This window comes from Coregonus clupeaformis, chromosome 20 (genome assembly GCF_020615455.1).
Source record: "Coregonus clupeaformis isolate EN_2021a chromosome 20, ASM2061545v1, whole genome shotgun sequence".
NCBI lineage: Eukaryota > Metazoa > Chordata > Actinopteri > Salmoniformes > Salmonidae > Coregonus > Coregonus clupeaformis.
This window is the reverse complement of record NC_059211.1, coordinates 48,755,550-48,769,191: the sequence shown is the minus strand read 5'-3', so window position 1 is coordinate 48,769,191 and position 13,642 is coordinate 48,755,550. Positions and strand designations below refer to the sequence as shown.

The 13,642-nt window shown below is 43.6% G+C and overlaps 1 protein-coding gene across 4 annotated transcripts in view; it reads right to left on the bottom strand.

Moving 5' to 3' along the window:
* Positions 1-5,420: 5,420 nt before the first annotated feature.
* LOC121533577 (protein strawberry notch homolog 2-like) overlaps positions 5,421-13,642 on the bottom strand; it is a 120,911-nt gene continuing 112,689 nt past the window's right edge. For all 4 annotated transcript variants that reach the window (XM_041839644.2, XM_045205537.1, XM_045205538.1 and 1 more), the window contains 10 exons: positions 13,482-13,617; positions 12,418-12,530; positions 11,512-11,583; positions 11,251-11,359; positions 10,945-11,160; positions 10,499-10,593; positions 9,880-9,972; positions 9,137-9,268; positions 8,527-8,794; positions 5,421-8,367 (listed from right to left, as the gene is read on the bottom strand). In XM_041839644.2, coding sequence (XP_041695578.2) covers positions 7,364-8,367; positions 8,527-8,794; positions 9,137-9,268; positions 9,880-9,972; positions 10,499-10,593; positions 10,945-11,160; positions 11,251-11,359; positions 11,512-11,583; positions 12,418-12,530; positions 13,482-13,617 — 2,238 coding nt within the window. In that variant the 3' untranslated portion in view covers positions 5,421-7,363. The remainder of the gene's footprint in view (positions 8,368-8,526; positions 8,795-9,136; positions 9,269-9,879; positions 9,973-10,498; positions 10,594-10,944; positions 11,161-11,250; positions 11,360-11,511; positions 11,584-12,417; positions 12,531-13,481; positions 13,618-13,642) is intronic.

Here is a 13,642-nt window from a genome sequence, read left to right as displayed (position 1 = left end):
GAGGTCAAAAAGAAAGGAGGACCAAGGCACTCTTCATATAATTAATTAAAATACCTTTATTAGTATGGCATGTTCAATAGAAACAAGATTTTTTTTTAAATCTGACGCGTTTCGGCTGCATGGCCTTCGTCAGGGAGTACAAAGAAATAATACAATGTCCTCTTTTGAACAGCTTTTCCAATTAGCCCTAATTTGAAGAGGGAGTGGTTACAAAGTACACCAAGATGGCGTAGTAGTGCAGTTGTGTTTTTATCGTATGTCTGTAAATAGCCTGTAAATACCCTATTTTTATTTTTGACTTTATGTTTTTTTACCCCATATGTAACTCTGTGTTGTTTTTATTGCACTGCTTTGCTTTATCTTGGCCAGGTCGCAGTTGTAAATGAGAACCTGTTCTCAACTGGTTTACCTGGTTAAATAAAGGTGAAATAAAATAAATAAATAAATTGTACACACCTAGTAAGCAATACTATACACATTAAAAAGTGAAATACTGTAACTATGTTATCATACAAATACAGCTCCAAGTTAGAAGTATCAGAACACTTAGAAAGGTAGTTCTAACCTTAAATATGACTAGGAAAAGTGTCAAAAATAAGAAAGCAATATATTCCATAGTACACTAGAAACCTGCAAAACATGAACAACAACAGTCTAAACATAGCTGAGGGCAATTGAGCACAATGTCCACTAGATGGCAGCAAATGGACCTATCACAACCCTACAGGAAGGGTGAGAAATCCATATCTTCATTTAAACCAGGGTATTTAGTGGCCTGTAGTTTGTAAATCCAAAAACTTTCCCTTTGGTTTAACTGTTTCAGACGGTCCCCTTTTCTAATAGAGGCCGGAATATGATCAATACCCATAGCTTGTAGGGAGGCAGGGTTACCATGGTGTAAGGACTTGTAGTGCCTTGCCATGAGGTACATTGACCCAAAGACAGTTCAGTATGAAGATAGGCAGAAACTGCTTTTTCCAATAGAAATCCCCGATTACGCTTGTAGGCGATGTCATAGTGACGTTGGCTAGCTAAGCGCATGCGCAGAAACACGTAATTAGGGCTAACGTTCGTCTCGCGCCGAACTGCGCATGTGCAGGCCGTCAACTCGAAGGTACTCCTTCAATATAAAGTTGTTTTTGAAAAAAATGTAAACGTGTCACTTTGTCACTTTTACGAGATTGGAGTAATAACATGTTCAACTACTTAAGACATTGGCTCGAATCTAGGTTGTGCCTTTAGATTTCGAGAAAATTAACAACTAAGGAATAATTTTTCACTTCTCTCATTGACTTCTCAAACCCCAAACCATGGCCTGGCCTGTTTGGCAAGTATTCCCGGAAGTCTCGGGATGCTGCGCCTCTGGGTTTAGAAACTCTGTGATTGAACGGTTAGTGCTATCCTTACCTTAACCCAGCGTTTCCCAAACTCGGTGCACGTTTTAGTTTTTGTACTGACACTACACATCTGGTTCAAATAGTCAAAGCTTGATGATTAGTTGAATCAGTTGTGTAGTGCTAGTGCAAAAACCAAAACGTGAACCCCTTGGGGTCCCGAGGACCGAGGTTGGGAAACCCTGCCTTAACCATTTTAAACGTCAACTTCAATGGGGGGGGGGTAGGGATGTCCCAAGGATCCCAGATAGCAACGACCTCTGAACACACACAAATCCGATTTGGTCACTTCTAACTTGCTGTTTGGACAGTCAGTATTTCAAAACAGATTTGAAAAACAAAACTGATTTGAGTATTAAGGCCTGGAGTGTGAACAGGGCTTTTGATAGCCTCAAATTCGTTAGATTTAAGTGGGACCATAAAGAAGTAGCTTAGTTTGGGGTCAGTTATAGTGGCTATTGTTGAGTTTACACAGGCAGCCTAATTCTGATTTTTATCCACTAAATTGGTATTTTTACCAATCAGATCAGCTCCAGAATTGGGCTGCCTGTGTAAATGCTGCCTATGTGTGTTGATGTAGACCTCCTACAAACTTGGTCATGTTTGTCATCTTTGGAACATAAGACTATGGAATATGCATCCTATGAGTACGGATTATCAAGGCATGACATCCAACTGTTTATATAACCAGTAAGTAGGGGGGAATCATTTAATTCTACAAAATATAAAATGTATTTGTAAAAACAATAAACAGTTTACATACAGACAGACAGGCTAGAAGAAAAGGTACAACTGTACTTCCCAATGATGTGTATGAATCCTGGATGACTGACAGGGGGCGCTGTATTGAAGCCACCACGCAGCCATTTAGGACTGATCATTTTGGAAGCTATATAAATGCATTTATTAATGCCAACATTAGTTTTTGACAATTATGTTCGATTACAGACACCTTAATGCATACTTTTAAATTATATTATGTGAACAGAACATACACATTTCAGAACAATTTAATTTTGTCCTTGAAACATTTTATTGAAATACTGTAGAATTCCATTCATTCCTATGGAGGACTGCACCTTCTGAGGAGTACCAAATTGGTACACCTCAGAAGGAGCAGTCATTCATAGCGGATGCTATGTATTGGCCAATTAGAGGCTTTGAAACCACCAGCTGCCATATAGAGCCCCACAGTGCAAGTATCATAATACCCAGAAAACCTAGTGGTCAAACAGGGAAATGGTTCCAATCGTTTTTCCACCCTACATTTTCCCCATAGGGGATTTTAGAAACACTTAAAATAAGGGCTGTGTTTCATGTAGGCTTACCCTGGCGTGACATTTTGATGACCATGTAAATCTTTCTCGGACAAGGTGACTTATCAATAAATTCATCTCTATTTACTCTCAGATTCAAAAATGCTAATTAGCATCAAAGTAGACATCATGTAAAACTACAAATCCCTGCAAGATCCTGCACGTCATCTCTAGCAGATACCTTTGCTAAACAGGTAGTGTCAATTTAAAGAAATGTAGCTTATTTATTAATTACTACATTTAGCTAACAGTTACCTTTCCTTCGATTCAGCAGTCTCGTCCAGATCATCATGGAATTTGTAGTTCTTTATGATAGCCACATTAGCAGCTAGTTAGCGTTTAATTTTGGGGGGTAAATACAGGTGAATATATTGATAACAGTCACGTTGTCCTAGAGAGATTTACACTTATCAAAACGTCTCGTCAGGGTAAGCCTACACATAACACAGCCCTTATTTTAAGTGTTTCTAAAATCCCCTACGGGAAAAATGAATGGTGAAAAAACGATTGGAACCATTTCCCTGTTTGACCTCTAGGTTTTATGGGTATTATGACTCATACTATGGTACTCTATAGCAGGGTTTCCCAAAGTCCGTCCTGGGGCTCTCCCTGGGTGCACGTTTTGTTTTTTTCTTGAGTAAGGGCGGCAGGTAGCTTAGTGGTTAAGAGCGTTGTGCCAGTAACCGAAAGGTCGCTGGTTCTAATCCCCGAGCCGACTAGGTGAAAAATCTGTCGATGTGCCCTTGAGCAAGGCACTTAACCCTAATTGCTCCTGTAAGTCGCTCTGGATAAGAGCGTCTGCTAAATGACCAATTATTTATTTATTTATTTGAGTACTACACAGCTGATTCAAATAACCAACTCATCATCAAGCTTTGGTTATTTTAAATTGGCTGTGTAGTGCTAGGGCAAAAACCAAAACGTGCATCCAGGGGGGCCAAAACAGACTTTGGGAAACCCTGCTCTATAGAATAGGTGGCTTCAAAGCCTCTAATTGGCCAATACACAGCATCAACAATCCAGGGTTTATATACACATAATTGGTACTGCCTCTATATGGGGAAGCATTGGGAGTTAACCTAAGTAGTTCTAAAATCAGTCACATCACTCATTTGATGTGAGGACTTGCAAGGACTCCAATGCATAGTAAAGTCTTAAGTCTGTCACATAAAACTTTTACCAACTGAAATAAAGGCCTTAGGCTGCATTTACACAGGCAGCCGATTCTGAACTTTTTCCATTTATTGGACTTTTGACGAATCAGATCTGGACAATAATTGGGCAAAATATCAGAATTGGGCTGCCTGTGTAAAACTGAGCCGTAGTCATGGCAACATAGAAGTAATGATCACCACCATCTGTCTAAGAAGTGTATGTGTTCTATTATGCACGTTTAGGCCCCAGCCGCTCCAAAAGGTGTTTATTCACAATAAAAAAAAGGTAAACACCATTTTCGCAATCTTCAAGTTTTTATTTGTTGTAGGTTTACAAAGTTAAGATTGCATTATGATATATTCCTTCCTTTTGTTATGAGTAGAAAACCTTTTTAAAGAATTAGTCGAAAGGCACATTTTTTTTTACAATATATACATTTCGATCTAAATTATAAATATATAGAAAAACAAAAGCACAACCCAGAATAAAAGTGCTGAACACAGTTTTTACAGAAAAAATAGCCTTTGTTTAAAAATACATACAATCAGTAGCATGTTTTTTGTTTCGTTTCTGTTAGCAATAAATTATTTGAATGTGATACTTAAAAAAACAACTTTTTTTACTTTTTTTTTTTTAAGGTGAAGAAACAAGGAGAATGGTTACAGTATACAAAAATGCAATCCATCAAAAGGTCAGGAACACAACAAGCTTGCAACTCTCAATGTTAACAGACAACAGTAACTTGATTATGCCATTCTTAGTGCAAATTTAGAAAAATGAAAAAGACCTAGCTAAAAGACAAATTGCAGTTAATTTTTTCAAACCGTGTTTGTCCGTTTTCCCAGATTTATAATGCATATTATTTCTTCATGTGAGCGTTATACCACACAGTCCATTGGCCATAGGTGAAGCATGGGACACAAACTGTTAGATTGTGAAAATGTTTGGATTTATTGGAATGTGCCTGATGAGGAAATATATTTGGGACAATCAAGCAGAAGAGAGACGGCTATGAGATGGGTAACTACAAGCTCTTACGAGAACACGGGCCTGAGCTATTGGATGTCTGGGGTATGTTTGAATCTGTCAGAAAGTGGGTAAAGGAGAAAGATCTGCACAGTAATTGCACATACAAGTATATCCAAGTGCAAATCTGCTCAAAATCTTTGTCAGCAATAACATTTATTTTTAAAAAAGAAAAAAGGGGAAAAAAACATCCAGACAAAAAATAATGTTCCTTAAAAGAAACAGTTTGATCTTTGCCCTAAGATGGCATAAACACTTAAAATCACCAACAATTCACAACACTTACCGACAAACAAACCCAAATCACATTAAGTCTCAAACATAAAAAAGATACAGCAAGAGTCGCAGCACAGAATTAAGAAATAAAATAGCACTAAAATGTGTATTGGTTAGTTTCACCACTGTTGTTAGGGAAAACAATAACATTTCTCATAACTCCCCACCAAATCTTTAAGATTTCTTCCTGAGATTTATATAATAGGTCAGATATAGCCAGTAACTACAGGGGGGTGGAATACTTTGGTATCTCTTTGCATTCTAAAGTCCTGGCAGAAGCTGTAAAAGTTGGAACGATTCTACTTAAGTCACAAGCAGAATCAGATAAAATAACTGAAAAGAAACAAACCAACAACCCTGTACAGCAGTACAGCACAGTGCAATATTATTTGGTGGCAGGTTATAAACTAATTGTTTTGTTTTTATAGTAATCTTAAACTAGAAACGTCCCTGACCTAAAGTATCATCAGGATAACAATCTAAAAACTAAATGTCCCTTAAATATAAATAACAATTATAATGATCATAATAACAAGGATGACAAAAACATCAAGAGCACATTGCTTTTATCCCATCACAATGTTTATACAAAGTTCATAAGTATTTCAGCTGTCTTGAACTACAGACTACGAGTAGAACAGAAATAAAGAGGAATACAATTCTTACCATGCACAGGTGAATCTATAACCTTCGGCTGTGGAGCATAAACAGTACTTAGACTTCTAAAACATCTGCTATTCAAAATGTGTTGTTTATTGCTTTTGATTGGTTGAACTTACCCAGGCTTTTCATGAACCAATTACAGTGCATTCATTTCACAAAGACAGCCAGATCGCACATATTTTGAAATGTAATATATACGATATACATATAATATGGGCTAAAACAAATATTCATATCAATATTGGTCAGAAAGTTGAACAAAACAAAATAACAAATGCACTCGAGACTTTCCTGAGAACTTCAAATCAAAAGCAAACCAGGGGTCACATCGTTGGATGAATGTGTAGACTTAAAGTAGGATATTTGACACCATTTTAAAACCATCCACCCAATTGCATTAAACGAGCAGTGTCTATCCCATCTAACCCCTGTTCTTTGTCTATCACAAGGCCTGGGAAAGCAGGGTTCCACATAGAACAGTCTGCCGTTGGGCTGAAGAGACCGTTATAGTGTAGGGTCCACAGACAGACATACACATACTGGGTTGTGGCGTGGGGGCTAGCCCTGGCACCTGCCACCAGCATAGACCCAACAGTGGGGTAAGGGGGGGGGAGTAAGTTAAATACAAATATAATAAATTAAGATGCCAATGCTTCGATTATAAATCTATACATTAGGCCTATATGGGTTTTGAAGACTGCATTTGAGTAGGTTTCCAAAGGCACTGTTACAATGGCAGACTGTTTTCTTTTCCCCCTCCCTTCTTTTTTCAAACGAGACACAGGAGCGAGTGATGATAGAAACCGCAGGGAAAGGGGGACACGAGGGAGAGGACGGGGCTAAAACTAAAACATTTCACCCCTACGAACCAATCTGCCCTGTGTTGATTTTTCCAGTTTGATGTTTTTGAGTGGAGCCCTTGGTTTGAACAAACCAAGCTTTGCAAGATAGCCCAATTCCAGTCGATGCAATGGCGATGAGGCAACACAGAAAAACAAACGCGCAACAGATGTGCATGAAAGGCAGTTGGAAGCCAGCCAATTATTACCAATGATACCCAACATAACCAGTAGGGGAAGCTGTGGTTATAGAAAAATATGTTTCTACATTGTGATTTCCTCAACAAACCAACACAATTCCAACCGTGGTTGGATCGTTTAAAAAGCACATGCGCTTTTGATATTCTTAAAAACGAAATCAAACCAAGGTGGAATTGTGTTTCTTCATGGAGTCAAGCCTTGGAGTAGAAACGGTGGTTTTGAGCCCCCCGCTCTCTCTCTCTCTCTCTCTCTCAATGAAGGGACCCGGCCAATTCCACCCGGGTCCTTCGTTCACCATTTCTGAACGAGACCACACCATTTGGTCTAGTGAACGTGCCCCTGGCCTGTGGATCCAGAGCCTGGAGACGGATGGGGAGGAGAAGAGCACAAGACAGGCAGTGATGTGACTAGGCCCTGAGGAGAGAGGGGAGGAGGGGTCTGTGTCCTCGGCAGCTAGAGGACACACAGACAGACAGCCACACTGAAAAGGTTGTTACGCAGAGTCCCATTCGTTCGGCTGGTACTGGATAACCGTCTGGCGGTCCGCACTGGTCCGCATCATGTTGTCCAGGACCTCGCGCGCGTTGATGAGTGTGTCCGTGCTGCAGTGGCTGTTGGCTAGAGGGAGGGGCTGCTGTTCTGAGGGGGCCAGGGCCGAAGAGAAGAGAGAGGAGGGGGTGGAGGGGGACGAGAGGTGGCCGGACATGACGTGAGCCACTGTGTTGGAGGAAGAGGAGGAGGTAGAAGAGGAGGAGGGGTTAGTAGCTGTCTGGCTGGAGAGAGAGTAAGGCAGAGAGTCTGGATGGTCCATCAGGTTAAGGATATAGTAGTCCTGGTGGGCGCTGTTGATTAAAGGCCGATCTGACCACTGCTGTAGCTGTGGTTGTATCTGCTGTGGCGACTGTAGCTGCCGCTGTTTAATGAGCGGTGGCTGTAGAGGTTGCTGCAGAATGTGTGCAGTGTTCTGGGCGGTGAGTGCGCTCCGCGATATCAGAGACTCCAGGCCAAAGGCCTCTCCGAAGCTCCCCATGGAGCCCCCCGTTAGGCTGACCAGGCCCAGGCCTCCCTCTGTGCTGTCTGGGGAGGGAGAGGAGCTCACCGTCAGGTCCAGCACCTCCTCCCCGACCCGGGAGGGCTTGGTGGTGGAGGTGGGGGCGGTCTGCATTGGGGGCAGGGAGGGGAAGTGGTGGGGGAAGTGGGAGAAGAGGCTGGACATGCTGGGGAGCAGGTTGACCAGGCTGGGCTGGGGTTTGAGCTGTGGAGGTTTGGGCTGTAGTAGAGGCTTGACCGGTAAAGACTGAGACAGGCTCTGGGGCTGGCTGTGGAGCTTGGCCAGCAGGTGTTTGTCCTGAAGCTGCTGTTTGAGCTGCCGCTCCTGGGCTAGCCTCTGCTCCTGGGCATGCTGCTCCCTCTCCTTGCGCCTCCTCTTTACCTCCTCGTCCATTTTGAGAAGCTCCACCCGCACACGGGCCACGCAGTTCTCTGGGATCTTGATACCTAGGAGAGAAAGAGAGGGTATTAGGTTTACATTCGTTTATACAAGTCGATCATTTGGCTCAGTCGGTTGCAGCATAGCCACTGAAAAACGTATTTGCCAAGACATTCAGTGATGGGGTGTGTGTGTGTGTGAATTGTATGGAGTTGTTGAGTACTCACCAACTTGTTTGTTACTATTTTTGGTTTTGAGGCGTACGATCTGCAGGATGCTGGAGCTGGTGATGTCAGAGACCACGTCAGCCACGCGCTTCCAGACGCGCAGCAGCGCCCCGCACAGCATGTGGTACTGGCGCAGACGCATGCCCTGCAGACACTCCTGACCCTCCTCGATCTTCTTACACTTCCCGTTCCAGTTAGCATGGCTACATTTCCCAAAGGAGAAGTTGAACTGGCTCTCCCAGCTGTCCTTGGCTTGGTCTGGGGTCACCTAAGAGGGGAACACAACATACAACATTCTTATGTTAAAGAGTCTGAGTTTAACACCTGTTTGTATGTATATTGGACCTTACATTACAGGATAGAAACAGGGCTGTATTTCCTGTTTCACTACTCTGTTTATTCCACTAGAGGGCAGCATACACCACAGAAAACCACAACAGAGACATTTCCTGCAAAACGAAGACAAATCTCTTTGCCATGTTCTGGGTGGAAACGTTGTATTGCGTGCATGTCAGTGGACCCTATAGCTGTTCCTTCAGCCAAACAACGGACTTGGGTGTGTCCCTGTGTGGGTGTGTCCCCGTGTGGGTGTGTCAGACTGAGCCCTAACCTTGCGGTAGCGTAGCTGCAGGTTGTCCAGGCTCTCGGGGTGGGCCTGCTTGCCGATGTTGGGCTTGTAGACGATGAAGTTCCTCCCTCGGCCCTGCTCCGCCAGCAGCACACATGGGTGGTTCCCCCGCAACTGAGGAACACATAGGAGATGGAAATGACTTTAAAGTTCTGTAAAATACTTTGCGTTTTCCTCTGGGCACTATTGAACTCTCATCTGTACAATTGTTTTAAACCACCAATAAATCAAATCAAGAAAGAAGCGGAAGATTTATACTGCGTTTAACTGGGACACTGGGGCAGTGTTGAAGTGTTTGCCTTGAGGGTAATTGAAGACTGAATAGTCATTTCATTGTTGAATTGTAGTATGAACCAAGTGAATGTAACTACAGTATAATTAAGAAAACCCAACATCAGGAAGGAAGAGAGTGTATATTGTTCACTCTTGCCACTACAATTAATACTGAATAAAATGCTCCTTCTTTAGGTTCACAACACCCACACTTTCATTCTACTCCCTTGATGTGGGATGAAAGAACTCCACTCCAGAGAACAGAGAATTGAACAGAGGCAACTGGACCCATCTGAACTGTCATTCACCTCTGGGAAACTGTTCTAGCACTGCTTGAGCCCTAAGGAGGTACAGGTACTCACAGCATTACAGGCTTCCTGGTAGTGCGTCAGTGTGCGTGCTGGGACATGCAGAGCATCGCTCTCTGCTCTATGGTAGCCAGCTAGACTCACCTTGTGGGAGAGGTAGAAGCCCTCGTCAGGACTGTTGAGGTTCTGGGCCTTCTCGTAGGCCTCCTCCCAGGGCATCCCTCTATCCACGCTGATCTATAGGGGTTGACAGGCAGAGGGCAAAAGTAAAGGTTAGAGTATCTGCCTTATGGGAGAGCAATACGCAGCGAGTACCCACTGTGGGCATGATTCAATTAACTAACACACCCGAAAATCTGTGCACCCCCCATTGCACGCACACGCACAGCTCTCGGTCCTGGTTGTGTTGGTTTGAAACGTCAACTCTAGCTTAGCCTGCAGCGAAGGCAAGGTAGGGAGCCAGAGACACTAGTAATCATATTTTTGCCTCTTTGGTTGTGTATGTGGGAAACACTGCTCTCTTGTTGTGTCGCGTCAATGGTGGGAAGTGTTTTGTTTTTATTACTAGGTTTAGTCTCTTGAGATTTTATGTCTACTTTTCAGGCCAGAGTAGAGGCCCAAACAGCAGCACTGATTTAGTTACAAAACAAAGATCAGCATGCAAATCTATGTACATTTGGTATGAGGCGCCACTGCAAAATATAGATAGATAATCATATTGTACATGAATAATGTACCAGTGTACCATGGGAGTGATGCCTACCTTGTAGAGCACAACCTGTCCGTCCTGGGGATTACCCACTGTCATGAAGGTCTCCTGCTTTTCCTCATAGATTTCATCGTTACCTGGGGCCAGATCTGAAAGACAGGACGGGACACAGTGTTCCAGTCAGGAGACATATCTATTATCTCTAAACAGAGCCTCACTACCGTTACAAACTATCAGCCTCATGCTGCTGTTCATGGAAAGACATTCTAGGAAGGACCAAATGCAGCATGGTGGATTTGTTTGAATGGTATGCGGAATGCTATTCATATGCAATACTGTGCAGCATATGGTGCTAAATGTGTAGAGTTTTCCTTTACCATACAACCTATGGGAAAGTGCACCCTTTTATTGACTTGTGTGTAAGCTCTACCACCTCATGCTAAGAGACTCCATACTGTAATGCAGAAATGCTGGCTAGTGTGAGTGTTGGAACTCCATACCTAAGATGCCCATGTCGTATTTGCCCTCCTTCTTGTCCTTCTCGATCAGGTAGTCAAAGTTGTCAGTGAAGTACTGGAACAGAGAGTTCTGCTTGTGGACCTCCAGGCCCAGGATCCTGTTGAGGAACTTGGTGATGCTGCAGTCTTTCTCAGTACTGAGACCAAAGCGAGGCTCCTTGCAGAAGATGCCCACGTCCATCATGCCATGCTTCATGTCTGAAACAGGGAATAAAGTCATTATTTCAATGTAGCTTTGGACAGGATTTGCATAATGTTAAGACACATTCCTACACGCACTCAACGTACCTCTGAAGAACAGCGCATCGCCCCCGGGGTAGCCTTTGGGAGGGGACACCTTGCTCTCGATGTGACCCAGGATGGCTTTGGTGATCTTATCCAGAGCCTTGGTACCATACTACAGAGAATAGGGATACAGGTCATTTAAGAGGTCAGGTCACTGTTCCTCCCCCCAGAATCTCCAACACAACGAATCACAGGTAATGCCAATTGGGCTTCTGTACAAGCAGAAGTGTTCTCTCTGTTGGAGTAATTCAAGCCAGTGCATACCTTGTTTTCAAAGTTGTATTTGCTCAGGTCTCTGGACTCTGTGGCTCTCCTGTCACCGTGGGTCAATGCACCCTGGACATAGAAACAAAGGAACACATTGTTAGCACTAAAGCCTTATATCACATACTGAAAGAACACCAGCTACAAACACACAACTTTCTCAACTGCAGCAGACCCCTAAAGCATAGAGGCAGTGAATTGACACCACTGCCAAAACATGTCAAATGTTGTGCACAGATTGTGACTGAAGGTCCACTTGAAGCCAGCTGCTCTTTTAGCTGGTGCCCACAAAGGAATGTTCTGAGATGAAAACAAATGGATGTTTCTGCCAGATATGAGATCACTGCTCATCTGGAGGCAGCCAAGTATTCAGCAGCTAGGCGGGAGGGGAAGAAGAGAGCCTGGGTCCTGGCATGACATTACCCATTCTGAGGCTGGCAGAGGCACCACACACTTTCTGGAACTCCCCCCTCCCCTCCCATCAGAGAGAAAAGGCAAATAAATGACTGAAGTAAAGACATTACAATATGGAAAACTGTCTCATAGCAATCTCATATAACTACCCAGACCTGGGTGTGTTCCAAAGTCTGAAAATAACTGTATTATTCAGACCAAAGGAGGACCGGAGGCATTTCCTGGGTTTGAAATGTTGTGTGAAAGGTGTTTATGTGATCTCCGGTGACTTTGAGAGTGTCTGGTTAATAGGACAGCGCAGGGCCAAGACAGGGTGAGGGCTGGGATAGTGGGGGGAGAAAATCGGGAGTCCTAGCACTGTGACTACGGGGAGATATACTTGTAAAAGGGTGGCCCCTGTCCTAAGTTATTAGCTCAGCATACCAATCTTCACTCCAATAAAACACATGGACTTATGGGATGTGTAGTAGATGAGGCTAGAGCTGCACCTACCAGGCTCTCCAGTCTCTTGGCCACGATGGAGGCAAAGCGTCTCTCCCCGGCCAGCTCAGAGATGAGGAAGATGTACTCTGGAGCCGTCACCTGGTTGGAGCGATGGGTACGACCTGGTGAATCACACACAGAGGAGGAAGACCAGTCAGAACAGACGAGACTCTGAGATGGAACCAATAGTGTACTGTACAACAGTGAAACTCTGGAAAAAGAGGATATTGGTTTGTGGGGTAGGTTGATTTCAATGATGTATAAACAAAGGATGATGTCAGTAAATCTGGATTTCCTGGTAAATCTGGATTTCCTGGTAAATATGTCTCTGAATGGGGAAGTGTCTTACCAACTGCCACCCACCACATATTTTCTATGGAACATATCTTTCCTGGAACACCTAGGTCACCTTTGTTTGTGTGTGTGTGTATTGTTGTTAGTGTAAACAGTGTCTGTCAATCAGGCCCGCACATGCCAACCCACGCATCGAGTTCAGCTCCCCAAGGGAGCACGGCTGGCGGGAAGTCAGTTAGCGAATTACTGCTAACAATTCATTCACGGACCGCAATGTGTGTGTGTCTGCACAGGCCTGCCTTTCCACAGTTGGGTGCAAAATTACTGTATATCTAGCAGACAGCACCGGATATTACGGCTAATTATGTTATTCTGATTTAGTCTAACACCTCTCTCCCTGAAGCCAGACAAAACTGCACCACCTCCAAATTAAGTTTCACAGCAACACAGCATTAATAAAAGCGACTCATTCCAATGATTAGAATGTCTCGCCTCCTTAGGTCCAAAAAGACAAAACATATTTTAATTTGATATACATCAAGTGATCAAATCTGTCTTTAGGCAAGGTAATTTGAAGAGGCAGCAGATACTAATGAAATTACATTTAATCAGGCTAGAGTGCAACACTTCTAGCAAGGTGGATTGTGTGAAGAGAGATGTCTGAGTGACAGTGTGTGTAACCTGCATTGAGGAGAGTCTAACCCTGACCCTAACCATGAACACGACCTCTAAACCTAACTGACCCCTGACCTTTAACCCCTGGTCCTCTCCAGACTCACCAAACTGCTGGATGGCTCTGTCTGCGCTCCAGGGCAGCTCCAGTGTCATGTGGACCCTCCGACACTGGTTCTTCACCCGCTTGTCTGCCTGCAGGGAGATGCCCGAGCTGGCCGCCTCCGAGATGATGGCCACCAGCTGGGGAGATGAGGAGGAGAGGGGT